This window comes from Besnoitia besnoiti, chromosome II (genome assembly GCF_002563875.1).
Source record: "Besnoitia besnoiti strain Bb-Ger1 chromosome II, whole genome shotgun sequence".
In the NCBI taxonomy this organism is placed as follows: Eukaryota; Apicomplexa; class Conoidasida; order Eucoccidiorida; family Sarcocystidae; genus Besnoitia; species Besnoitia besnoiti.
The window spans coordinates 2,066,008-2,090,529 of record NC_042357.1 but is presented as its reverse complement, the minus strand read 5'-3'; the positions used below and the strand labels follow the sequence as shown (position 1 = coordinate 2,090,529).

General features: G+C 62.9%; 1 protein-coding gene across 1 annotated transcript; it reads right to left on the bottom strand.

Moving 5' to 3' along the window:
• Positions 1-1,007: 1,007 nt before the first annotated feature.
• BESB_036470 (uncharacterized protein) lies at positions 1,008-22,671 on the bottom strand (the record flags this gene model as incomplete). Its single annotated transcript, XM_029362233.1, has 5 exons — positions 1,008-1,679; positions 1,944-3,212; positions 3,671-16,396; positions 16,681-17,166; positions 18,874-22,671. 5 exons carry the CDS (start codon positions 22,669-22,671, stop codon positions 1,008-1,010), a joined length of 18,951 nt encoding a protein of 6,316 aa, XP_029221198.1.
• Between the last annotated feature and the right edge of the window lie 1,851 nt (positions 22,672-24,522).

The window sequence follows — 24,522 nt, the reverse complement described above, 5'->3', positions numbered from 1 at the left end:
ACACACAATTGGGTCAGCCGCTGGAACAGAGCAGCGACACTTCGCCGAACGAAGAACCCAACTAACTCAATCTGCCCAAGAAATCGAGGCGACGACACGTGTTTCTGAGTGGCTGTGATTCATACTTCAGCGCGTTCTTCCCAGTCTTCACACAGTCCCTACGGTCTCAGAGCTAGAGGGAATCCCACGACCTCACGCTAAAGCCGCGTCTCGGCTGATGCCACATGAATCTATACTTATCCGCATATGCGTGCGCTTACTGCGTGGGGGAAAGTTAATCTCAAATCTACAGTTGCGAGTAGGCAGGTATTCTCCGTTGGGGCGTGAGGCTGCGAAGCCACTTCAGAGCAGCCACGACACCCTGAGAGACGACACACGCAACACAAAACGTGGCAGTGCAGGAAGACCCTACAGAGGGGGGAGGTGTCTGCAACCCTTCGAAAGTGCGCAGACGCCGCTGTTAAGTTTACCTCTATACGTATTTCCTGTGTCCCTCTCGCACGGCAGACATCCTAATCCTACCTCACATCCCCACATATGTGCAGTTTACATACGGGCACTGCTAAGCGATACATCTGACACATCCGACATCCGACTGCATTCGCCAGAGCGCCTGCATATGCTTCAAGCTATCATCCTCGACGCCACACGCGCGCCTCTTTGGCCTGCCGCTTCCGGTGGCGTCATATTAACCTTCACCCTTATGCATATCCTACGTTTCAACGTTACGCAAAAAAAAATACTAGATTACCTGATTATCTTTGCTATATTGATCCATGGTGCTCACTGGGTTCTATATCCACAAGAGGTATCATCTTAACTCCTGTGTTAATGCACTAACATGATGGTCATGAAAAGCCCAAGAGAACTCTTCTCGTCACACCGAGCCTCGCATGCGATTGCCCTGCGTGCGACCTTCGAACAAGGCAAACGCGCTGCATGCGAGACTGACGATCCAAGCGGCCTACAGCTGCCCTCTCTCTTTCTCTCGCGCGCGGCGCGGCTTCTTACTTCTGAACTGCCTCGCCGAGACGTTCTGTCACGTGCCTCCACACGCTGGCCTCTTCGCCTTCTTGGTGTGCGTGGGCGGCTCCACCTCTTCTCTGGAGGAAAGCAACACGCGCACCTGCCCTCTCGTCTTCCCTCCGGCGCGCATCCGCCGCCAGCAGGACTGGGCAGGAGTCGCTCATGAAGAGGCTGACACTCCCATACAGCCCCGTGACTGCGCCTCGCGCATCCGCAGAAGGGCAAGCAGACCGCGCCACACAAGACAGCGCGGAGGGCGGAGTGCAGGCTGGGGAGAAAGGACCGTGCGACTCAGACGCCGCCGAAAACGCAGCAGAGAGATGCGCCGCCCGCTGCGGCCAGTCGCGGCCTCTTTCTTCTTGCTGCAGACCGCGCCAGCCTGCCTCAAACTCGCACGCGGCATCTTCACATTCACAGGCCAGCCGCCACAGAATCCACGCGGTCGCCGGGAAGAGGCAGCGCCACCCCGCGCGAGCCTGCTGAACGCCCTGCGTCGTCTCCAGCGCCCAGAAGTCGCCTGCGCCGCTCTCGCCCCCCCCGCCTTCCGCATCCTCCCGTTCTTCCTCTTCGGCTCGAGAGCGCGTCAGAGACTGCCGCCGCATGACAGGCTGGCGAGGCCGCGCGAACGGCGCGGCAGCGAGCGCGAAGTGATACTGAAGAGCCGCATGTGCCCGCAAACAAAGACAGAGCGACATGACAGAACCAAGTGATGGCTGGAAATGAACAGGGCACCGCGCGTCGCATGCAGGGCGCGGCTGCGAGGCCAGTTCCGGGGAATAGTCCCTTGTCCAGCAGCACGGCCGATCCTCAAGCAGCGAGTCGGTTTGCGGTCGCACAAAATTCGCGGGCGAAAAAACTGCGAAAACGAAATGCGAGATCACTGGGGTCTCTCCAAGCTGTTCTGTGACGCTTCTCACCTGTTCGACGGCTGTTTGCAAGGCGGTGAGACGCCACACAGATTCTTGGTCTGTTTCGCTGGCCATTTCTCTCGTCCCCTCCGCTTTTCCGCTTCCTCCTTGCGCCGTTTCTACGCTCTGAGATGCACTCGCGGGCAGATCGTCTCTTCCTGAGCGCGGTGCGGCACTGAGGGATCTCTGCTGGAGCAGCGCCGAGGCGAGCAACTGAGGCCGAAGGAGGGCGAACCAGCGCAGGACATGCCAAAGGACTGCGAGAAGGAGCTCCTCGCGCTCTCCCCGGTCTCTCCTCTCCCACTCCTCTTCCGGCGCTCTCGCCTCTGCTTCTCCACCGCCCCCCAACTCTGCAGAGAGAGAGGCGTACCAGCGGTTGACCGCGGCGGTCACCGCGCGCGTGCGCGCTGCGGCAGGGCGCCGCTGGAAGGCAGGGAGAGCACCAAAAGACGCGCAGAGATTCGAAGCGTGAGGAGACGACGCGCAAGGAGCTCCCTCGTCAAGCGAGGCGCGCCAGGAGGCGTGACTGCCGACGCGTTGATGAGGAAGGTCACGAGGCGCCCGCCGCAGCGACTGCGCGACGGAACCGCCACGCCCGGCGACGCTGGCGCAGAGGTCGGGCTTCCCAACTAGCCCTGCCTTCTCATCTTTTCCTGATGCGGGCTTCCGCGGCACGAGGAGATCGGGAAGCGCCCTCCGCAACCCCGCAGCAGGCCCTGCCGCCATGTCCTCGCCTTCGGTCTCCTCTTCCAGCGCGTCCAGCCAGCGGCGATCGGTGAGCGTCGCGACGACTACGGAGGCGAAGGCCGAGGAGAGCCACGCAGAAGAGGCAGGCGAGCCAGAAGGAGACGGCGAGCAGGAGCCGGAGAGCGCGATGAGAGCCGTGAGCAGGAGCGCGTGGCTTCTCTCAAGGAGGGAGTTCAGCACGAAAGAGCGTCCGCCGCGCCCGAAAGATCCCGGTGCAGACGCTGCGTGAGCGATGCTGGCGCTCGGCGCATCGAGGGCTGCATGCGCGTCTCCTCTCCCTCGGGCGCGGCTCTGCGCCCAGCTCAGTAGCCACGCAGCCGCACACTGCGCGGCTGAAGAAAGCGGACGCGACGAGCTTGAATTAGGCAGGCATCTCTCTGTGCCGTCAGCGCAGAGGGGTGGGGAAGGAGCCACTGAGAGCGCGAATGAACTGAGCCACGCAAGGGTTCTGTCTCGCTCGCCGCTGGACGGATTCAAGAGGCGAAGTGCAGGCGAAGACGAAAAGGGACTTCCTGCTCCACGTGCGAATGCCTGCAGAGAAAACGAGATGAACACCATAAGCCCACAAACGTGGAGTCAAGGCAAAACATCTTCTCCTCGCGTGCGCGGCTGTCGACTTGTGTGGCGCCCACCTCCTCTTTCGCTCGCTCGCAGCTCAAATCGAGTAAACACAGGCATGACAGCTCCTGTCATACTGAAGATAACGTGACTCATGAGATACAGACGACCAAAAGAACTCTGTCGGGGTTCTTTGCTTGCTCTCTCTTCGTCATTGCGCGTCATAATAGCTTCCCCAGTCCAGATCTTTCTCTGCCTTTCGATGGGGCGTTGTGTTGGAATCTCTATCTGCCCTCCACGCACCGATCTTAAAGAGGAAGTCTGTCGGTAAACCTCTGCAGCGACTCCACGGCGAAACAGACAGTCCCTAAATAGGAAAATAGAATTCTAAAAAAAAAAGCACGACCCTGTCCCCCCCGGCAGTTGCTTACTTTCGAGCCCTTGTTTCCGGTGGCGAAGAGTGCGATCAGGATAGCTTCTTCCTCCGTCGATGCGCTGTCGATGAGGCCTTCCCATAGCAGCGAGGAAGACATGCCTGCAGACTGCGCGGCCTCGCATTGTCGCTCTGAACGCGTCAGCTCCGCTTCTTCCGACCTTCGCTCGTCGCTGCTGAGGCTACCGGCGTTCGCTCGCTCAGCGCCAGTGTTCCTCTCGCCGTCTTCACGCGCAGCGAAAGCCTCCGGCACCCACATCTGCATCCCTCCCTCCGCCTCGGCATCGTCTCGCCCTTCAAGATCTCCAGAACTTTCCTCAGGCTCTTCCTGTTCCACGTTTCCTTCTGTCAAACCAGCACATCTGGCGCCCCCGCTCTCGGCCGCCAGGAGAAGAGCGAGACCGAGCAGCCTTTCGCGTAGCCGCAGAGAGCCGCGTCTCTCTTTCCCTCTCGCCTCCTCCTGTACGTGCGCGGTGTCCTCGCTGTGCGCGCTCGCGAACGCGGAGAACCTCGCAGACTCAAGCCCTGGATGCAGGTTTTCTGCGCCCTCGCTGTCGTGAAGTTCAGCTGCCACCTGCTGCGAACGCAGCGCAGAAAACCACGCTCCAAGTAACGCTCGCCCGCCGCACCTGCGTGCTTTGAAACTTGACTTGGCCGCTCGCGCTCGCGCCTCTTTCTCGTCTCGGTTTTCTCTTTCTTCTTCCTCAGCTGGAGACAACCCGTGGTGAGGCGTTGTGTTCCGCTTGGTCTGCTGAGCGGCAGAGTCTCCCTCGAGAATGGCGAGAGCCGCGGAAACAGATGCGAAGGCGCGAGCCCGCGAAGAAGAGGCGCGCAGCGACAGAGACGCCAGCCTGCCAGTTCGAGAGCCAGGGTGCGCGGCGAAGAATAGAGAGCCTGAGGTCTCCCTCTCTTCACTCGACGCGTTTTCTTCTCCCGCGGCTTGATCGTCGAGCTGCGGCACGCGAGGCAGCACAGCGTCCACAGACTGCATTGCCAGCCAAAGGAGAAGCAGCTCCAGGCGCGCGAAGGCGACCTGAGAAGGCGAGCAAGGAGAGGGGCGTGACGGCGGAGAGAGAGCCACGTGGGAGCAGCCCCGAGAGTCCGGCGCATGCCGGTGCTGCAACAGAGAGTCGCAGAGGACGAGGCAGAAAACGTGAGTCTCCACGTCCTTCTTTCGATCGCGCACCGAAGCCGACGCGAGACTTGCATGCTCCAGACTCCGATACACTTCGACGATCCACTCGCTGACAGCTTGAGCAAGCGCAGAAAAGAGGGACTCTTTCATGCCTGCGCTGCCGGGCGCCTCCTCGAGTCTCTCCAGGAGCAGCTGCAAATGGTGGCCTGTGTGCGCCAGCAAGATCATCGCGGCTTCAGAGAGAAAGACTTTGCCTCCACGACCTGCGTCTCCTGAGGCGGCGGCGCCGCGGCTTTGCTCTCCCGCGCACAGCCTCTCGTACAGCTTCTGAAGCCACGGAACGAGACCCGCCGCCACGAACTCTCCCACGGTCTTCCCGGCGGGCGTCTGCGTCTCTGCGCCTTCTTCGCTGTCCGCTCTCGCACTGGAAAAGTGTCCTGTCTCTTCTCCACCTTGCTCCTCGCCCCAGCGTCCGCTGCCTGGGGCGTCCGCTGTGAGGCTCTGCGTGCCCGCTGGCCTTTCTGGCCCGCGTTGGGAGTCGCCTTCGATGGCTGCCTCCGCCATCGCCTTTGGGCTCGCTTCGCTGACGAAGGGGGCTAGCGCCGGCGAGAAGAGCGCACGCCAGAAAGCCGAGGAGAAACACGAAAACTTTGAGGCCTCGCAATACAGCAGCACGTTCACGCAAGCGGCCGACAGACACTCCCGCTGACCTTCCAGCGTCGCGGGCGGAGAAGAGAAGGAAACGCGTGACAGAGAAAAGGGAGAAGACGAAGAGGAAAGGCAAGGGGGAAGCACATACGATGTGCAGGCAGGCGCAGGCGACGAACGAGGGGAAGGAGGAAGCGAGGCAGGCCCAAAATGCGGAGACGCGCCGCAGTCTTCTGCTTCTGAAGACGGCGAAGAAAAAGCAGGAAAAAGAAGGGAGGAAGAAACGAGCGAAGCTGTGGCGGAACGGGAAAGGCAGTAATCCCACGAAATACCGAGCAGGAGCCAAGCCTCTTGAAACCGCAGCTTCCGCAGGAGACGCAAAGCCGTCTCTTCATCCTGTCCTGCCCCCGGCTCGACGCATCCCTCATCTTCCCTGCCTTCTCCTCTCTTGTCCTCCAAGCCTCCGTGCGTTCTGGGGTCGAGGTTCTCCTGGTCCCCGATCTGTGCGTCTCTGCGGCGGCTCGCCGAGCTCTTCCCTCGCCGTCTCTCCAGTGTTTGACGCATCTGGCGAACGAGTATCAGAAGAGTGCCTTGTTTCCGCAAGGCCTTCAGCCGACTGTCTCCCGCTTTCCCTTCCTGCTCTGAAGCCCCGGGGCCGCCGCAGACCCGTAGCTTCCCCAACGCTGCCTCCCACCGCGAGAGAGGAATGAATGCGAGGAGAAGAGAAGTCAGATCATCTTGTGTTTGCTCGCTGTCATTCGTAGCCACGCTTCTTCCAAGGCTGTCGCTCTCTTCTTCCTCATTCTTGTCTCGAAACGCGGATGCAGCGAAGAGTGGTGCGGCGACCGCAAAGCCTCGCGCTTGCAGATGCCGAAGCAGGAGGACTTCGGCGACAGATGACGGAGGGCAGCGACGAGAGAAAACAGACGGCCCCTGCTGCAGCAGAGCAAGTAGCGCGAGACTTCGCTCGCGAAGGAGCGAGCTTTGACACGGAGACGCAGTCGCTACCCAGACAGCTTTCACGAGGCCGCGCAGAAAAGGATCGTCTTCTCGGTTCTCTTCCTCCTGCGCACCGCCGCCGGCGATCTGCGCCTTTGCGCGTTCCCCTTCTTCTGTTGTTGTGTTTCTTTCGTTTTTTGAGGAGTGCATCGCAATGGCAACCTCGGAATGCCCGCTGCCGGGGGCAGCCGAGGTGGGCGGAAGAAGAAAGAGCCCGGTGATGTCTACCAGGGGAAGAAGAGAAAGCAGAACAGAGAGCGCCTTCTCCACGCGACTGTCTCCCAAACCTGTCTCTTGAATAATCCGCACCGCTCGCTCTTGTCGCCCCTTCAAGCCTTCTTTCTGACGTGGACCTCGCCACGCATCTGCGCCCTCGAGTCTCTCCGCTTCCTCCTCCCCTTCCCTTTCTTCGTCTCCCCGCGCCTCGCTCGCCCTCCCACGAAGGACCTCCGCGAGGAAATCTGCAGGCGAAAGGCCGGCCGCCTGCGCAGCAGACGTGAAGAGAGTCCTAAGAAACAGCGTCTTCTCTGCGACTCCGTGGAGGAGCCGCGCGTCGCAAGAAGGCTGAGGAGACCATGAGGAAGCAAGCGAAGAAGATGCTGAATCTCCTTCTCCAGTAGGCGATGCGTTTGCCGTCTGAAGCTGGTTCGCGAGCTGAAGTGCTTGCCTCTCCTCATCTTTTCTTTCTTCTTCCTCCTCTGCGTCCATGCCTTGCTCCTCTTCGGCATCGAGAAGCGTCTTCACCGCGTGGACGCGCGCGCCAGTCTCCCGCCCAAGCTTGCCCTCTCGACGCAGGTGCTCCATGGCTTTCGCGAACACTCTGAGCAGGCGAACAATCCACTTGCCTGTGACACACACGCCGCCTCGTCTGTCGCCTTCGCCCTCTACGTCGTCTTCTCTCCCTCGCGCGTTGGCTGCCCGGACCTCAGGCGTCGCCGCCCGCCGCCGCGAGCTCTGCGAGGGCTGCAGGAGAAGAAGAGGCAGCTGGGCGTGGAGCTCGGCGACAAACGCCGGGAGGGGCTGGTCGGGGGCGAGAAAGAGAGCCTCGAACGTCGCGAGACGCATGAGAAACGCCTCCCTGCTCTCTTCTCGCCCTTCGGCTTGCCGCCACCCCGCCAACTTCTTCGCATGCGTCGACGCTCTGCTCTGAGGACCTGCACTCCTCAGGCCACTCGCCTGCGCGCCAGGCGCCACCGCGGGACAGACAAATGCAGCGGCACATATCGAGGAAGCAGGACTAGCAGAGAGAGAGGAGGCAGGAAGGAGCTCTCCGGGGCCTTCCCCGTCATGCTGAAGAAGCGGGCACGCAGGAGAGACGGAGGGAAGCAGCGCCTGCTGCGCAGATGTCCCAGCCTGCGGTTGTGGGAAAACCACTGAGAAGTTCGCCGCGGCGGCGTCTCCCGACGTAGCGGCCGCTGCTGCGTTTCTCCACGCGGCAGATTCTCTCCAGGCGAGTTCTGCCAGTCTGACCGCCTCGCACGGCTCGCAGGTCGTGGTCGCGGTGCCCTCCCTCTCCCTCTCCTCGATCTCCCCCTCGTCCCTCGTCTCCTCAGCGCCGCTGAGCTCTGGCGAGGCGCCCGACCCCAGGGGCGGGGAATTTGTTTTGGATGCGGCTTCGCCTTCCGCCCAGCTGCCCTCAAAGAGGAGTCGGCACAGCGACAGAGAGGGAGAAGAAGAAAGCCCCGCCGGAAGCTGGCGCGGCAAATCGACGAGGGGAATCTGGAGGGCGTTCGCCGCACGGAGGACCGCAGTCGCCGCGTCGATGTGCTGCGGGAAGGCCTGCGTGATCCCCAGCAGCAGCTGGCGGCGGAATGCGCCGTCGCACGCGAGTGAAGACAGAAGCGAATGCAACCTCGCCTCGCCGGCGTCCTCTCCCCCCGCTGTGGAGTCCACGGACGGCGCGATCGAGGCGTCGCAGAGAGACGCCGAGAGTCTTGCGCGGCCGGCGCTCTTCTCGCTCGCGCCTCCGTCGCGCAGCTGAGAGAGGAGCTCGAGGACGACGTTGGAGGCCTGCAAAAACTCCCGGGCGAGGAAAAGCGAGTGCAGCACCGAGGAAGGCCGAGGCGGGGCACGAAGAGCGCTTTCCACTCGTTCGCTCCGCGCCTTGTCTCCTCGTGCATCAGGCGAAGGCAGCGACGCGGAGGGAGGACGACGTGGCGGAGAAGGAGAGGAAACAGAGTCCAGCGAAGAAGAAAGCTGAGAGAGAATCAGCCACCGGAGGAGAAGCTGCAGCAGCGCGTCTGTCGCGACCGCTGGCCGCGCTACGTAGGGCGATCCGCTCCAGACCTGCGGCTGCGGGCAGAAGCGCGCGGCTCTCGCCTGCAGCATGCGAGACGAGGACTCCGCAGCAGACGCCGCCGCGCGGGAGAGCGAAGAAGACGGCCGAAGAGAGGACGCGCAGGAGGTCTGCGCGGCCTTCTCGTCATCCTCTGGGGCTCGCGAGTCTGGTGCAGACGAAAGGAAATGATGCAGAAGCTGCAACGCGCACTGGGGGAAGACTGAGCGATGAACACAGGCGTCGCCTTGCACCCAGAGTCCATCGCATTCGACGGCCTCCTCCCCCGCCCCGAGCAGCCGGCCAGGAGGCGGAAACCGCGACGCTCGAGAAGGCCCGCTAGACGCGGGCGCGGGACGAGGCGAGGGAAACAGAGAGAGAAGCGCGGCGACGAGGAAGGCCGCCTCGACGTCAGCCTGAAGCAAGAGCCGCAGACACGGCTGGAAGCTCGCGTGTACATGACCCTCTTCAAAGTCGGACTGCAGACGAGGGGAGCCTCCTCGCTCTCCCGCGTCTCTCGTCTGCTGCGCCTCCTCCGCCCGCGCGAGGAGTTTTCGCGATCGACAGCGCCCGGCCTCGCCCTGGAGCAGCGAGAAGACGAAAAAGAGAAGAGGCAGATCCCAGCTGGTCGTCTCGGAAAGAGACAGCAGGAGAGACCCGCTGGACGGGGCGGACCACGACGCGGCGGACGAGGAGGACGCGGGCGCGGAGGAGGCGGGCGCTGGCAACGAGGCGTCCTCTGCGGGAGAAGGCAGTGCCTTCGCGGATACCACAGGGGACCAAAAGAGGAGGCTAGGCCGTGCGGAGAGGGGCTCCAGCCGCCCCGACGTCATAATCGCCGACAGGACGTATGGCTCAGCGGCCAGGCTGTCCCGCCCTAGCGACCGCCACTTCTCCGCCTCCTCCTCAGCGTCTCGCACCCACTCGCCTTTGGCGTGGACGCCGCCGCGAGCTCGATGCGCTGCAGCTCCTTCGCCCTGGCTCTTAAGAGTGCTTTCTGCCTGCCACGAGGAAGGAGGCTTCACTGTGCGGAGGGCGTCTGCCGGCAGTCCCATTAGCTCGCTGCTCGCGGTGGGCGCCGGCGCAGAGGACGCAGGCGCCGCGAGAGAGCCGCGTGCGGCTGTCGCTTCCTCCTCTGCAGCTTCCTCGTTCCATTCTCTCGAGCTGCAGAACGAACAGTCCGTCCGCGACTCGGCCTCGTGATCAATTGCGTTCTGTGCGCCGCCGCCTCCAGTTGGAGCCTCCGCTCCTCGCTGCATGTCTTCGTTTTTCGCGTCCCCCCTGTCTGCGCCGAAAGGAAACGGCACCCCCGCGAAGGCACCGAGGCGCTTGTCGTATTCCTGTCGCGCCCGCGAGGCTGCAAAGTTCACAACGCCCTCCGCCACGCCTATCGCGGAGAAAACAAACGCCGCAGGCGCGACAGGCGGCGGCCTGATGGCCCCAGGGGACGCGGCGGGCTCGGCGACGCGGGAAGGCCGCCCGCTCTCCGCTGCGCAACGCTCAGGCTTCGAGGCCGCACAGCCGGAAGCCGCGGCGGCGGGGGAGACAGAGGAGAGGCCGAGGGCGGCGCGCGCGCGAAGAAAAAGGGAGGTCGTCAACACAGGGGGAGAGCAAGAGGGAGAGGCTGACGCCCATCTCTCGCAGCCCTTCACGCCCGTCCCAGGCACTCTGCTGCCCCCAAGGAGCCTCTCCTTCTCTCCACTCCACGCGCTGGGGTCGCGAGCCTCGCGTCCCCTCGACGCCCCGCCCCCGTCCATCTTCGATGCATGCAGCCAAAAACTCGAGGCGCCGCCTGGCGGAGCGAGGGCGCCTGCCTCGTCTCGCGCCTCAGTCCCCTCCCCGCCCTTCGTTGCTCGCCGCGAATCAGGAGGGCGCAAGCGAGAGGAGAGTGCATCAGAGGACGCGAACCAGTCGGCGCTTTTCGCGGGAAACCAGGCATCCTCACGCCTTCTCGTGTCCGCCGCAACTGTCTCTCGCGAAGATGAAGACGAGGAGGAGGCTCGCCCAGGACTAGAGGCGGTTTGAAACTGGGCGTCCCCGTGCAGCAGATGCGGCCGCGCCGCCTCAGGTCCTGTCTCCTCGCGTCTCAGCGCACTGTCGCAGGACGTCGCGGCCAACTCGGCGGGAGCCCCTGCGTGCGCGGCTTCTCGTCGCTCCGAGGCGCCGCAAGGTGCGTTCTCCGCTGCCGCATCGTTCGGCGAGAAGGCTCCGGCGCGCTGCGCTCTTTCTCCTTTGCTTGTGAAGGAAAAGAACAGAGCAGCCTGCAGCTCGTAGTGCCCGTGCTGGACTGCCGCGAACGCGCTGAGGAGGAGGGGAAGGTGGCGAGCGTCCGCGCGACGAACTGCAAGAGCGAGGAGAGCCCCTCGCACGTTCGGAGACAAACAGAGAAAGGACGAAGGTGGAGACTTCTCCGTCGCGAAGGTGAGCGGCAACCGCGCTGAGGAAGGCGCACGCTCTGCGACGCTCTCAGGGGCGAGGGCCGAAGCCGGGAGAGGACGCGGCTTCGCGAGCTGGAGCGTGAGAACTGCGAGAGAAGGATCGGCCTCAGCCAGAATGCGGCGCATGCATGCGACAGCTCCTGGTCCGAGTCTCCTCCTTCTCCCCCTCCTGCCGCGCCCACGCTCTTGGCTGCGTTGCGGCTCGCTTCTTGCCTCCTCTGTCTCTCCGTCGGAGTTCTCTCTCAGCGCTCGCTTCCAGCCCGCGGCGTCGCCTGACCGGCAAACTGTTAGCGGAGCTTGCTGACGCACAAGGAGCGCAGCGAGAGTCCCCAGCGCGTCACTGAGGAGTCCTCTCACAAAGAAGGCCCATGCGCGCGCTTCGCTGACCCTCCACCTGCCCTCCCAATTCTCTTCTCTGTTCGCGAGAGGCGCCTCCTCTCCTGCGCCATCTCGTCGCCCGCCGTCGCCCGCTCTTCCGCGCTCGCCCAGCAGAGAGACGAGCTCTTCGAGAAGCGCCTCTTCGTCGGCAGCCTCGGGGAAGGTGCGGAGAATTGCCCGCAGCAGGCGCGCAAGGCCCCCGGGCTGGGCAGCCGCCAGGCGCACGTGAAGCGGCGTGGAAGGCCACGAAGACGACGCCAGCGAGTACGCGACGGAGGCGGAGGGAGCGGCTCCTGAAAGCCTGCTTCCGCCCGCACCCTCTCGATGAGCCACACGAGGCGCCTGCTGCGACATGGGCTCGCGCTGCTGCTCTCCTTTCGAGGCGCGCATCGCCTCCTCGCCCGCTCCCCTCTCGCGTTCGTTCGTAGGGGCTCCAGTATCCTCTCTGTGCGCGGGCTGCGCCGCCTCTGCTGGATCGGTCGCGGCCGCAGACGCGCCGCGAAGGAGGCGCAGCGTGGAAGAGGCCGCGACGCCGGAGACCTCGAGGGCGCCGAGCGCCAGCGCACTGCCACCGCGCGCTGCGCCGACCATGACAGCTTTCGCGGACGAGCCTGCAGCGGAGGCGACAGCTTCGAGTTCCTCCGCGCCGAAGCGTCTCTTCACGTTTGAGGACGACTCCGCCGCGCGGGCTGGCTGGGGCGGTGCGGAGACTGTCGGCGAGGTTAAGAGGAGATGAAACGCTTTGATGAAGGCGAGGAACCGAAGCTCGTCGCGAACCTGCCGAGAAAGCGCAGCGGCTTGGCGCCTGAAGGGCAGCCGAGCGGCCTCGACGTTGCCCTTCTTTGCGGCGCCGCGCCGTCTGTCGGCGCCAGAAGAGGAGGGTGACAGGCATCCCCCCACAGCGTCTGTTTTCTCCAGCTCCGCGCAGATGAGCAGCAGGTCTCGAGCTGCCTCCAGTGCAGGGTCGGAGAAGCTTGCAGCGTTGTTAGTCAGGTCTCTGGCGCATGCCAGCAGACAGGCCCCCGCCCGCAGAAAGAAAGCACCGCACTGCGCGTCGTCGCCAGCGAGAAGCGACACTTCTCTCCACCGGTCAAGGAGAGTCGCGAGCAGCGCCCGCCCGCCTGAGGCGCCAGAGGCCCCCGGCTGTCCCGCGTCGGCGCCGGGCGCAGCGAGCAGCCGCAGATGGTGCAGCAGCGAGGAGAAGCCAAGGCAGGAAGAAGACGAGGACGGCGAGGAGGAAGGGACGGAGGCACGCGCGAAGCATGGAACGACTTCTGTGGCGCACGTGGCCAGGAGGATTTCGTAGAACTCATCTGGAGAGAGAGCGGCGCAGGCGCGTCGCTGGATGTAGGCCGCACAGTCGAGGAACTCCGAGCAAGTGGTGACCCGCGCAGGCAGTGGAGACGAGCCGCCTCCGCGCTGAATCGGAGTGCCGACGGAGGATTCAGCCCCTTCTCCGCGTGTCGCCCTCCTGAGGTCGATCGCCGCAGCCTTCTTGCCGTCGCCCTCTCCGGCGATCGGCGCGCCGGAAGAGGCGCGGCAGAGGGCGTGGAGAAGAGAAGTAAGGAGCAGGCGCGCGGAGCCAGGGGAAAGGCAGGCCGCCTTCAGCTGCTGAAAAGTCGTGCTGGGGAGAGCGCGAAGCGCGGAAGGAGGGAGTTGAGAAGAGGCGCCAGGAGGGGCGAGGTGGCGGTTGAGGAACTCGACGACGTCCAGGTGCTGCTCCAACATGTCCGCACCTCCAGCGAGAACTCGGAGGCGTTTTCGTCGCTCCAGAAGGCGTCGCTGCCTCCTCTCCTTCTCTCTCTCCGCCACCTTGTCCTCCCCCTGGCTCTGCGGATCGCGCACCGCGTCGGGGTTCGCGCGCTCCTTTTCCCTCCCTCCCTGCTCGCTCTTTGAGAATGCGAGAGAGACGTCGCCTTCGTTGTCTTCCTCGAAGGTTTGGGGGAGGGCGTCGTACAGCCGATCCACGAGCAGAAATAGGGACGAGGCAGGCAGGAGACTCGCGCGGTGATAGACCGCGCACAGAGCGATTTCTCCCACGTCGGAGCGACGGCGAAGCAGCCGCGAGGAGGACGCCACGAGGGGGGAGCTGGCCTTGACGACTTCGGCGACAGTCGCGAGACTGCGGCGGACCATGCGTCGCGCTGTCTCCACGCCTCGCTCCTCCTCCTCCACCTGCGACGAAGAAGAAAGCGACGCCGCGGGCGTCGAAGAAGAGGGCGACCAGGGCAGAACTTCGAGGCAGAAATCGGCGACTTGCTGAGGGGCGGGAGCCGAACAGAAGGTTTCCAGACAGGAGAGGAAGTCCGCGAAGGAGGAGGACGAGGGAGCCAACAAACGAGTCAGCGGGGGAGACGACGAAGGCGCCCGAGAGCCTTGCGCCTGAACGACCTCGGCATCCCTGCGACGAGACTGCCGTCCTCTTCCCGCGCCTCCAAAGGGGCATGCCAGATGGAGCTGCCAGCCAAACAGAGCGTCACGGGGAGGGCAACTCGAGAGCCCCTCTGCCGCCGTTCTCCCTCGACTCGCCCCGTCGCCGTCGCCCCCAAAGATCTCGTCAAACGCTTGTTGAGGCAGCACCACGCCCTTCCTCAGTCTCGCAACAACTCGCGCGGCTTCTTCTGTCTCTTGATCTTCCTGCGTTCGGGCGCCCTCTCCCTCACGTCCTCGCTCCACTGTCCGCGCCTCCTCGACATCCGCGCCGTCCTCCCACCAGCGCGAGACGCCGGCGAGGCGCGCGAGTCGAGCGTGGAGAGGCAGGCGCAGGAACGCGAAGAAGTCGAGAGCGCGTCTCTGCGCGGTCGGCGCACAAAAGTCCTCCTGCGCGTGCATCGTCTGATGAACGGCGCCCTCCCTCACCTCTCCTTCTCCGCCCTCCGAGAGCGAACCCGCGTTTCGCCCCGTCGCGCCTCTGCAGTCTCGCGCATCGTCCAGCCTTTTCCTTGGTCTCCCCGCCTCGGCGTCTCGCTCAGCTTCTTCCTCCTCGAGAAACAGGAACTGCGTCAGCGCCACGTGCAGGGCGTAGAGCGCCCGCAGCGCGTCGCCACCTGCAGCGAGCAGCGCGGGCGACGGGGGTCCAGGGGGCTTGCTGAAAGCGCGCCAGTTGGGTGCTTCGCTGGATCCTCCGGTGAGCGGGAGGAGGTCACGCAGCGGAGAATAGACGTCTTCTTTGTCGCGTGCCTTCCCCTGTCCCTTCTCACTCGAGAGGGAGTCAGAGAAGACGACTGTCGAGCTCCCACTGAGTTTAGGCCCTGGCAGAGTCTCGTCGTCCGAACGCACCCGCGGTCGGCCTTCCACGCCCGGCGAGAGCCGCCAGCCTGCCTCAGGCGAGCGGGGCGGAGGGGGACTCTCTGGCGAACGAACGCGCCCTGCCTCCTCAGCCGCACGCGGCGACAAAGCAGAGAGCGACCCCGCTTGCCGCATTCCGTTCTTCGCGCGCTGGGTGCCTGAAGGCGGGAAGAGAGACTTTCCTCTCTCTGAGGGCAGCGAGGCCGGGGACACGCCAATGGCTAGGACCGCTGCGGCGAGTGCAGAGGCTCGCTGCTCTGCGGTCACTTCGCTCGCTTTCCCCGCCGCTTCGCTCTGCGCTGCCTCTCGACCGCCCCCGCCTTCGCGCGCAGTGTCTCGCGGGCGCGGATTCGCCTCGCGTCCTCCTCCTTCCCCCGCGGGCGCATCGGTGGCGACTCCGAGCCGACCTGCATCTCCTTCCAGTCCCCCCTGCTGCTGTCTGTCCGCGGCGTCGCGCAGGCGGCGCGCGACTGCAGACGCGCGCTCCAGCGCCTGCTTCCTGCTCCGTCTGTTCGCCTTTCTGAGGCTGTGGGGTAGGCGCTGCTTGACTGCGAGCGAGAGAATCGCGTGGAGCAGAGGAAGCGCGACCGAGCGCACCAGCTCAGTGCGTTTCAGAATGCAAAACAGGCGGCGGATGGCCCAAGCGAAGAACCGAAGCGGATCGGACTCCATCAGCAGAAACGAGTGCGCCAGGCCGTCAGCCTGCGAGGCAGCGGCAGGCGCGCACGCGCCAGAGAGAGAAGAAGAGCTCGCAGGGAGAGAGGGGACAGGAGAACTACAGAGCGAGGAGAGAGAGGAGACAGCGGCATCGTGCGAGAGGCGCGAAGACAGAGAAGCAGACTGCGCCTCCCGCATGCATGCCGAGAGAGCGGCGCGAGCAGACGGCGCTGGGCAAGCGGGAGGAAGAAGGACAGGGAGAAGATGCGCGTAGTGAACAGGATGGAGTACCTCAGGCAGCGAAGAAAGGATTCGCTCCCACCCTGGGAGCCCCGCACTGGGTAGCGCGCCCGGAGAAGAAGATAAGCCTTCGGAAGGAGACAGGTGTCCCTGCTGCATCATCGCCACGATGCAGTCCAAACGACAGTTCGCGCTGCAGAGGCAGCAGAGTTTGAAAAGAAACGTGTTCGGGTGCGTCCCGACAGACGACGAGAAAGACGCAGGGAGATTTTCAGAGTCCGAGGAGAGAAGAGACGACAGCGAGAGAGACAGACACAGGAGCCGCGAAGGAGGCAGAGCGCCTCCCGCGCTTGCCAGGAGAGAGGACGAGGAGGCGGCAGGCGGAGGCGAAGACGACCCCACGCATGCCGACGCGGCGCGTGGAAGCGAGGAAGACATGACATTCAGAGAAGGCAGTTCCATCTCGTGACACGGTAACGAGTTGCGCGAACCGAAGCCGAACGGCTGAAGAGGAGTCGAGAGAAGGAGAGGCGGGCGAAGCGCCTCAGCGGCGGAGACATCCGGAGAGAGACCGGAAGACGAAGCAGACGCAGAGGAAAGACCGGCCGCAGGGGCAGAGTTGCAGAAGAGCTGAAGAAGACGACAGCGCTGTAGCCGCTCTCGAAGCTGCGAATGGCACCACACAGAAAAAACATCGACGCGAAGAGGTCTCGCCGCTGCAATGAAATTGACGACTCGCAACCATGGAGGGCCTCTCGTCGCTGAAAGGACAGACAGCGGCAAATGGTTAGAAACTCGCGCATCCGCCGCTGCGAACGAAATGCTAACGGCGCAACTCTAACCAGCGCCGCCGGCGCCTACAAACCGCGAGACGCCCTTCAAAAACCAGCGTCACGCAGCCAGAAGCTCCCTCTGAGTCGTCGGAGGTTGCCTCAGGTCGGCGGGCGTACCTCTTCTTGCTCCTTCTCCCTCGCTTCCTCCACTTGATTCCCATCCGCGTTCGCGCGGCGGGCCTTCTCAGCCTCTCCTGTGCCTTCCGTCGCGGCGGCCTCCCCGACAGAGGAGACATTCCGCGCAGATGCAGGCGCCGCCTCGCGGCTCGCTGCCCCCCTTCGGCTTTCTTTCGCTGTGTCGCGAAGAAGGAAGACAAGAAGTCTCTCCAGGCGCTCGAGCCCTTGCGCCCACAGCTGCACGCATGCGCCTTCTCTTTCTTCTTCTGCCTCTTCCGCCCCTCCTCTCCGGCCTGTGTTGTCTGTTTCGTTCACACGGCCCTCTCCTTCCTCTGCTTCCCAGGAAAGCACGCGAGCGCCCGTCCAAGCCGCACCGGCCTTCCACAGGCATGGAGACGACCAAGTGAGAGAAGTCTGGAAAGGGTCGTAGGCCAGCGCCTCTGATACCAGCCACGAGCGATGCCGAGGCTGCAGCGAGAAGAAAACCTGAAGAAGCAGACACAGACGCCGCGCGCAGGCATAGAACGCTGAAGACAAGACAGAGGGAAGAACAGCCCCGTGCTCTCTTCCGTCTCCTTCGCCCCTCCGTGGAGAAACACTGTCCCTTGAGGCTTCGTTCCGCGTTCGAAGCAGGCCCTCGCGGTCGCGAGCGAGTCACGCAGTGGCGGGCTTGCGCGAGGGCAGGCGACAGGCATCAGAGCAGGCATGAGAGAAGGCCTGCGCCGTTCTACGCAGGGATGACAAACGAGAGAAAGGAGTCTACAGCACGAACCCACCTGCAGATATTCACAGAGAAAAAGCACGCAGCCGCATCTGTGCCGAAGAACGGGCGCACTCAGCCCTTCACGACATCCAATAAGTGTATTTCCCCTTCTTCGTTGTTTTCTGTTTGACGTATATTTCTGATTCCTTTTGCGCTCGGCCAAAATGACCGATTCTCTTGTTTCTTGCCAGACAACGGCCACGTGTCCGTTTTTCGTTAAACTTCCAACGCGTTTTAAACACTCGGCCTACGGGCGTCCGCGCCTCTTATCGGCAGCAGCTGAGTTTGAAAGTTTAACGCTGTCCCCACAGGGGGCAATAAGCCAAAAACTCGCTATCGTGGCTCTCGAGAATTACAAGGCCCTATCTAAGCGGAACTCCAGACCCCCAAGCCCCGCTGCTGAGGTCACAGCCTTAAACTCCCGGAACTCTTGTAGGATGTGGTAAGTGCAGACATTCGCAACTTCTCACTTGCCATCCTAATCTCAGCTCCTCTCTGAAGTGGCCGCCCGGCTCTCTGAGTCTCGCGCTACAGCGATACCGCCGCAGAGACAGAAGGGGGGGAGAGGAGAGAGATCGAGGAGGAAGACGCACGGCGGCATGCAAGAGAGACGCAAAACACAGAGGCAGGAAACTCTGGAGAGCCGAGGGAAGGGCCTCCCTGCCACTACCTCCCTCGCTTCTCCCCATACAGCAGGCTGCGGAGAAGGCGCCAGCGAGATGCGAAGCATGGTTCCCTTGCCAGCCTCTCGCTTGCCACTGTCCGCTGCGTCGATCTCTTTTCGGCCTAGCAAGAAGGCGAGAAGACTGTAGTGACACGGGGACGGAAGAGAAATACGATAGAAGCCGTCTGCACTTTCCTCACAGCAACCCTCCCCCTTCTGCCTTGCGGTGTCGTTTCTCGCCAGAACTCAAGGCCGGCGGCCACTTCAGCGCTGCTGTCAATTTGAAATAGCTGCGGACAGCCTGACAGGAGGCTGCTCTTGAATGCGCTGAGCGAAGTTAACAGAGAGAAAACCTGGAGCTAGGCTGCGTCCTACACGTCGGCCTCCTCTTCCGCATCTCCAGCATCAGACCAGAGCACTTCAGAGAGCCTGTCCCTGCCGGATGAGCTATCCACGCATCCGTGTAAAGATATCTAGCGTGAATGTGCCTGATCCAGCACGTCTCGAGCCCATCCATAGGCGCATACGCAAAAAGGAAATACATAATTATATATATGCAAATATGCCTATATTTATATATTTGTATCTGTTGGTGTGTCAGCTGGATGGGGGGGCGTGCTAGTGCTCATGAGCGTTTCTAACGAGCCGTACTTCCCAGTCCACCGGTCGTTCAGTCTTGCAGTCTGCTTCTTGCAGTTCTCGCGTCGTGTCTAAGGTTGAGTTTTATTCTTCCCCCGTTCCTCTTTCCTCGCTTCTGTCCTCCTACCTCGAAGTCTTCTTCTGCGGCACCGGGGAGGCGGCCCCGGTGCGTCCACCGCTCTTCTCGGATCTCTTCCAAGAGGCACCGATACCGCTCAATCTCCGCCTCTCGTTGCCTGCGCTCTTCGTCCTCCATCGCTCCTTCCTGAGGCGATCCGTGCTGAGGCGATCCATGCTGGAGCTGCCTTCCGCGCGCAGCGCCGCCGCACCGCCCCGTTGCGTGCATCCCGCCCGTCGTCGTCCGCTCGTTCTCGTCTGCTGCGAAGTCGAGAGAGCGCCTAGTGTCTCCCTCGCGCCGGCTCGCGAGGAGATTCTCGAGGGCGTTCGCGCATACGCGCTCAGCCTCTGCGAAGCGCGAGCGGCTTCGGTAGAGGGCGGTCAGCTTGTCGACGCTCAGCGTGTCCACAGCCCACACGCGCAGAACGGGAGCAGCTGAGGCGGAGCCGCCTGCTTCGCCAGCGGCGCCTGAGTTCTTTTCCAAGCCTGCCTTCTCTCTCTGACCCGCTGCGTGAGGAACGGAAGTCGACTCGAGCGTGATGACTATGGTCAACGCATTCGCCTCTCCGGCGCCGGCGCCTCGTCGGGAGCCGACCTGTCGCTCTCCAGATTCTTCTTCCTCCTCCCGCCTCCAGCAGCAGGGGGGCAGGAGCGCGACGCCGAGTGCCTCAGCGTCGCGGCTGCACGGACACAACCAGCGCTGCACGTCTCCCGCGACCTGCGGCGAAGCGTTTGGCAGGAGCGAGGCGACTGGCCTCTGTCGTCGACGGAAGCTTGCGTGCGCAGCCGGCTCAGCCGCTGCCGCCGCGGCGCGCGATCCGGAGACGACCCTGGTCCCCGCGACCCAGTCGCTCAGACGCAGGGCACACACATCAACTGACATGGACGGCGTCGGCCGCAGCTCGTCGCTGAGGAGACCTGCGGCGGAGTCGTGGCGGGGGTGGCTCGCCGGCGGCCGCTGGGGAGGCTCTGCGGAGTCGAGCGAGCTGCCAGGGCGTGCGGCGTCGCTCCTCTCGCTTGATCCAGCAGGCAAATCTCCGCAGTCCGCAGCTTTGCCAGCAGACGGCGGCGAGGGAGAGCGCGCCTGGGGCGCGGCCTCACGCGAGACTTCGTAGCCGGCTAGTCCTCGGAGGCGATCGAGAGAGGCTCGCACCCCCAGCGCGAGCAGGAGAACGTCCTCTTCTTCTCCGCGGCGATCCACGCCGTCCGCCCCCAACCCCCCGGCTGCATGGCCATCCGCCGTGAAGGCGCAGCCCAGCAGGCCGTTCAGGCCCTCGTACTCGGGGTACTGCTGAAGCGAGGAGACGAGGCGAAAAGCTTCTCGGCCGGAGGCCAACGCATGGCTCGCCTCTCCCAGTGCGTCGGCGGGGGCGGGCGCCGCGGACCCGAAGCGAAGGCTGCGCCGACCGAGGCTGCCCGCAATTCTCAGGTGGCTCACGAACGGAGCGGGCAGGAAGAGCCACGGCACGTAGGGCGCCGCCGCAGACGGAGCCGCCGCCGAGGCTTTGTCCGGCTGCACTGTGTACGAGACAGTGGATGTCTTGCAAGCGAAGGACGTGGAATGTGGGCTGCAGCAGTCCTTCTCTTTCTTCGTGCCGCCCGCCTGGCCCTGCGGACCGTGCGTCGCGTCCTCCGCGGCCGCCGTAGCGCCGTCCTGTCTGCTCAAAATCAAAACTTCGCGCGTCGAGAAAGTCACCGCCAGGCGCCGCCCACTGGGACTTACAGCGATGTGCACAACCTCGACTTGTTCATCTTGCTCGAGCTTCTTCCTCGCCTTCTCCAGAGACTGACGCTCCGCCGCCGAAGACTTCTGCGGCGCGTGAGGCGGACCGTCGCCCGCAGGAGCTGCGGAAGTCGAGATACGCGCGCGAGAGAATCCTCGCGCGGACTGAGAGGTGTGCGACAGAACGAGCGTCTCAGCCTCCTCGCCTTCGCCAAGAGGGCTTTCAGAGAGGGCCTGCTCCACGTCCAGAGCCACGAGCGAGCGAACTTCCGCGATGGAAACGGGTCGGTAGAACTGAGCGCCCCACTGCTCGTGTAGGGAGGGCAACTGCTCGCTGCCTCTTGCCGCGGCTGCTCGAGGAGAAGATGAAGGCTCCTCTGCTTCTCCGCGTTCCCCGTTGTTCCCGTCCTCATTCTTCTCTGCCGTGTCTCCGCAGCGCACCGTCTGGGCGACATTCTCCTCCGCAGCGTTTCGCTCGATACTGGCCGCGACTTTGGCGGCGTACCGCAGACAAGATAGGAGAGGGAGGAGAATAACAAAAGGGCGGAGATCCGGCTCCTCTGCCGGCGTCCTTCCTTCGTCGTCGCCCTCGCGCTTCGCCGCCTCCTCCCTGGCTCGCTGCTCCAGGAGCCGCTGCCGAAGGCGCAGCTTCTCGGGGTCCTTGTAGTCCTCTTCATCGAGCTCGGGGCGCAGGTGGTAACAGTTCGCCACAGCGAGCCACGCGCGTCCCTCCTCAGCATCGAAGCCGCCGACGAAGAAGCAATGCGACTTCCGATCGAGGGCGTACGCGGTGGGGGCCGAAGGGAGGGTGGGAAAGTGGTCACTGGAGCAGAACGAAAACGGCACCTTCTCTATTTTTAAAGAAGGGGCTCTGGAGTCGCCCAATCCCAATCGCCCAGCTGTGACTTCTGTCTCTTTGGCTCCACTTCCGCTGCCAGGGGATGGCGTCAAGGGCTCAGACGCCGCCGGCGGCGAGAGGTCTGGCTCCTGGTGGGCTCCGCGTGCGTCAGCGTCGGTTGCAAGGTCCTCGAGCGCCTCCTCAGGAAGGAAAATTACGGAGCCTTTCTTCTTGCGGCTGTCGGCCGAAAAGAGCAGCAGGCCTGCGTCGTAGCTCGCAGCTAACGAGACGCCATGCAGGGGCACAGCGAGGCTGAAGGCGCGTCGGATGCGCAGGGGAGCGGGTTCTGAGGACCCCTGCGAGCCGCCAGACGACTGCGGACTCGGGTACACTTCAAATCGTCGAAAGGGCGGAGCGCACAACGGAAAGAGCGCGCCGGCGGCGTCGCCTGTCTCTTGACCAGCTGTGCGCTGCGACCCGGCAGGACCCTCGAGGGCGGCCTCGTACTGCAGCAGGAAAACGTCCGCCGAAGAAGAGTCGAGCTCTTTCTCGTCCTGCGAGCCAGCCACGAGAAGGAGGTTGTGCTCAGGCAGAAGCCTGGCCAAGCCCACGGGCTGCGTGTGCGCATAGTAGAAGCTCGTCGCACGCGGTGCCGGACCCCCCCCCTCCGCGCGCCTGTCGCCCAGGAAGCAGGACTGCGGCATGGGGAGCACGTAGCCGTACACCGTCGCATCCCGCCAGGCGGTCAGATACAGCCGGTTGCTCCATCGGCAGACGTGTGCATTTGGAAGCAGAGACGAGAGACCCGGGCAGCAGAGCGGCGAGAACGGAGGCGACGACGTCGAGCTGCTAGCCCGCGCGGAGCTTCCCTCTGAGCCGCTGCCCCCACGCGTTGCAGCCGTCTCTTCACCCGTTCCAAGGAACCGGCCGACGAGAGGCAGACGAGCCAGTAGCGACGGCTCAACGAGAGGAGCCGAGGAGGGAGCCAGCGGGAGGGCGCGGGCGCTTGGAGCCGCCAGGGGGAAAGCGCGTAAGTCCACGACGCTGGACGCCACGAGATGCGACGCAAAGGCGTAAGACAAAGACCCCATTTGATTAGACGGCCTGCCAGCGATTTTTCCCCCGCCCGAGCGCAGTGTGGAGTCTCGGTCCTCTGCGGAGGAGCCGGCGACCGCACTCGCCCTCGAAGCCCGTGGCCAGGGGCGAGTGGGCTCCGACGCGGCGTGCGACGCTACGCTGGTGTCCATTGTGCATCGAAAGTCCATCCTCCTTTCTTCCTTCAAACTTGGAAAATGAGGCATGTGCCTCTGAGCGCTCGCAAAGTGGCGCAGAGCAGCCCAAGGAGCAAAAGGTTGACACAGAAATCCAACACACGTCCTTCCTCCAGCACGGCGCCTCTAGCCGGCGAAAAAAATCCGGAAAAAGCTAGCTCCTTCCAACAAGCACGTCAGCGCCCTGCATCTTTGAAGTCATCTCTTAAAATGACACCTCCTCGAAATCACAGTCTCGTGGGTCCGAGATAAAGAACGGAGCCTCGCGGTCAAATGCAAGTTTTGACCTGTTCAAAACGTGGGAGCTACACTGCCTTCACCGAGGAAGGAAAGCAAGGAGCACGCCAGGACAAACATAACACAGAAGAGGCAAGTGGTGATCAGGCCATGGGCTCGCACCAGAGGGGAAAACTGAGATGGGCACTGCAGCAACGTAGCACGCTGTATGCGCATCTCAATTCCACGATGTACAAAACGCCACTGGAAGACCACAGACATGGACACCATTTAGCCAGATTCAAACGCGCGCTGAAACTAACATGGGAAAAGAACTGGGTTATCCAGGTCCTCGTCCTCCCTGTGGTCAGTCGTGGCCAGGAAAGTGCACAAGACAACCACGCTACCATGCTCGGGAGGCAGGGCATAAAATTGAGGCCGTCCAGCACATACGGTGATTCTGTGCAGTTTCATAGGAAGTCACACAGCCAAAACTCAACCGGGCATTTCTTCAATGCGTCTGACGTTCATCAGCGCGCAGTCACATTGTACAAATGCCGATGCTTCTCCGCGATACTTGACGTATGTTGGTGAGGAGGACCCGGAGACGAGGTCGGAAGCACAGACACGAGTTGTGGTGTAGTGGTAGGAAGCTCCGCAGCGTTTTGTCCATACAGAAGTGGCAATTAGTTGCCACAGTGACCGATGGTGCACATCTATGCTTTCCTCTCTTGGGCATATATGGTTAGGAAACTCTTTTCTTGCTGACGTCTCAAACGCGATGCATGCGTAAAATCGAGCTGCATCTGGATCTGGGGACCTTGCACTACGAACTAATTACCTTGCTTCGTCTCGCACGTTGAGGCGGTGTGATAGTTTGATGTGTTTTTCTTCGTAGCAGTGCAGAGACACTTTTCATTTCGAATGCATACCACGTAATACTCTGACGTAGCGGGAAGGAAGGTGTCATCTACCGGCAGCCTGAAACGTCATCCAAGGTCACGAGTTGCCACGTGCGCAAAATCTCCTGAGAGTCGTTTTCAACAAAATGAGTGTTGTCAGGAAGCAGTTGAGGATATCTGAAAGACACTGCATTTTTGAACAATAACATCCGGAGAGTTAATTCGTACGAGGTGTCCACGCAGGTCTTTTGTACACGTTGCTGCTGGCCAGTAGCGTTTCGTAGGTGTGTGCCTACTAGGACACGCAAGGTGTTTACTCGCAGAACTGCACAGCGATACACATTGGGTAGTCTCGCAAATGCATAAAACGCGGCCATGGTTGAGAATGCTTCGCGTGGCTAACAGTATTCTGCTTCGCTGACGGAGAAGGCTTACATCGCTCTGAAAGAGTACCGGCCCATCTGCGGCTCGGCTCTTGGAGTCACGCCATTAGGTGCCTGAAACAGATCCTGGAGTTTTTTTGTAGACAGCTGAAGCGGACAAAACTCATCACAGATCTGGCCGCGCTAGAGCGTGTAAAGCTTTAGCCCGTGCTGATGTGGCATTTAACGCTTCCTTCCATCCCACACCATTACGCCACGTCGCCCCTCACAGGTTAGCGACTTCTATCTTCATCTGATTTGTCATTATGGGATCGGGTGACACGTTG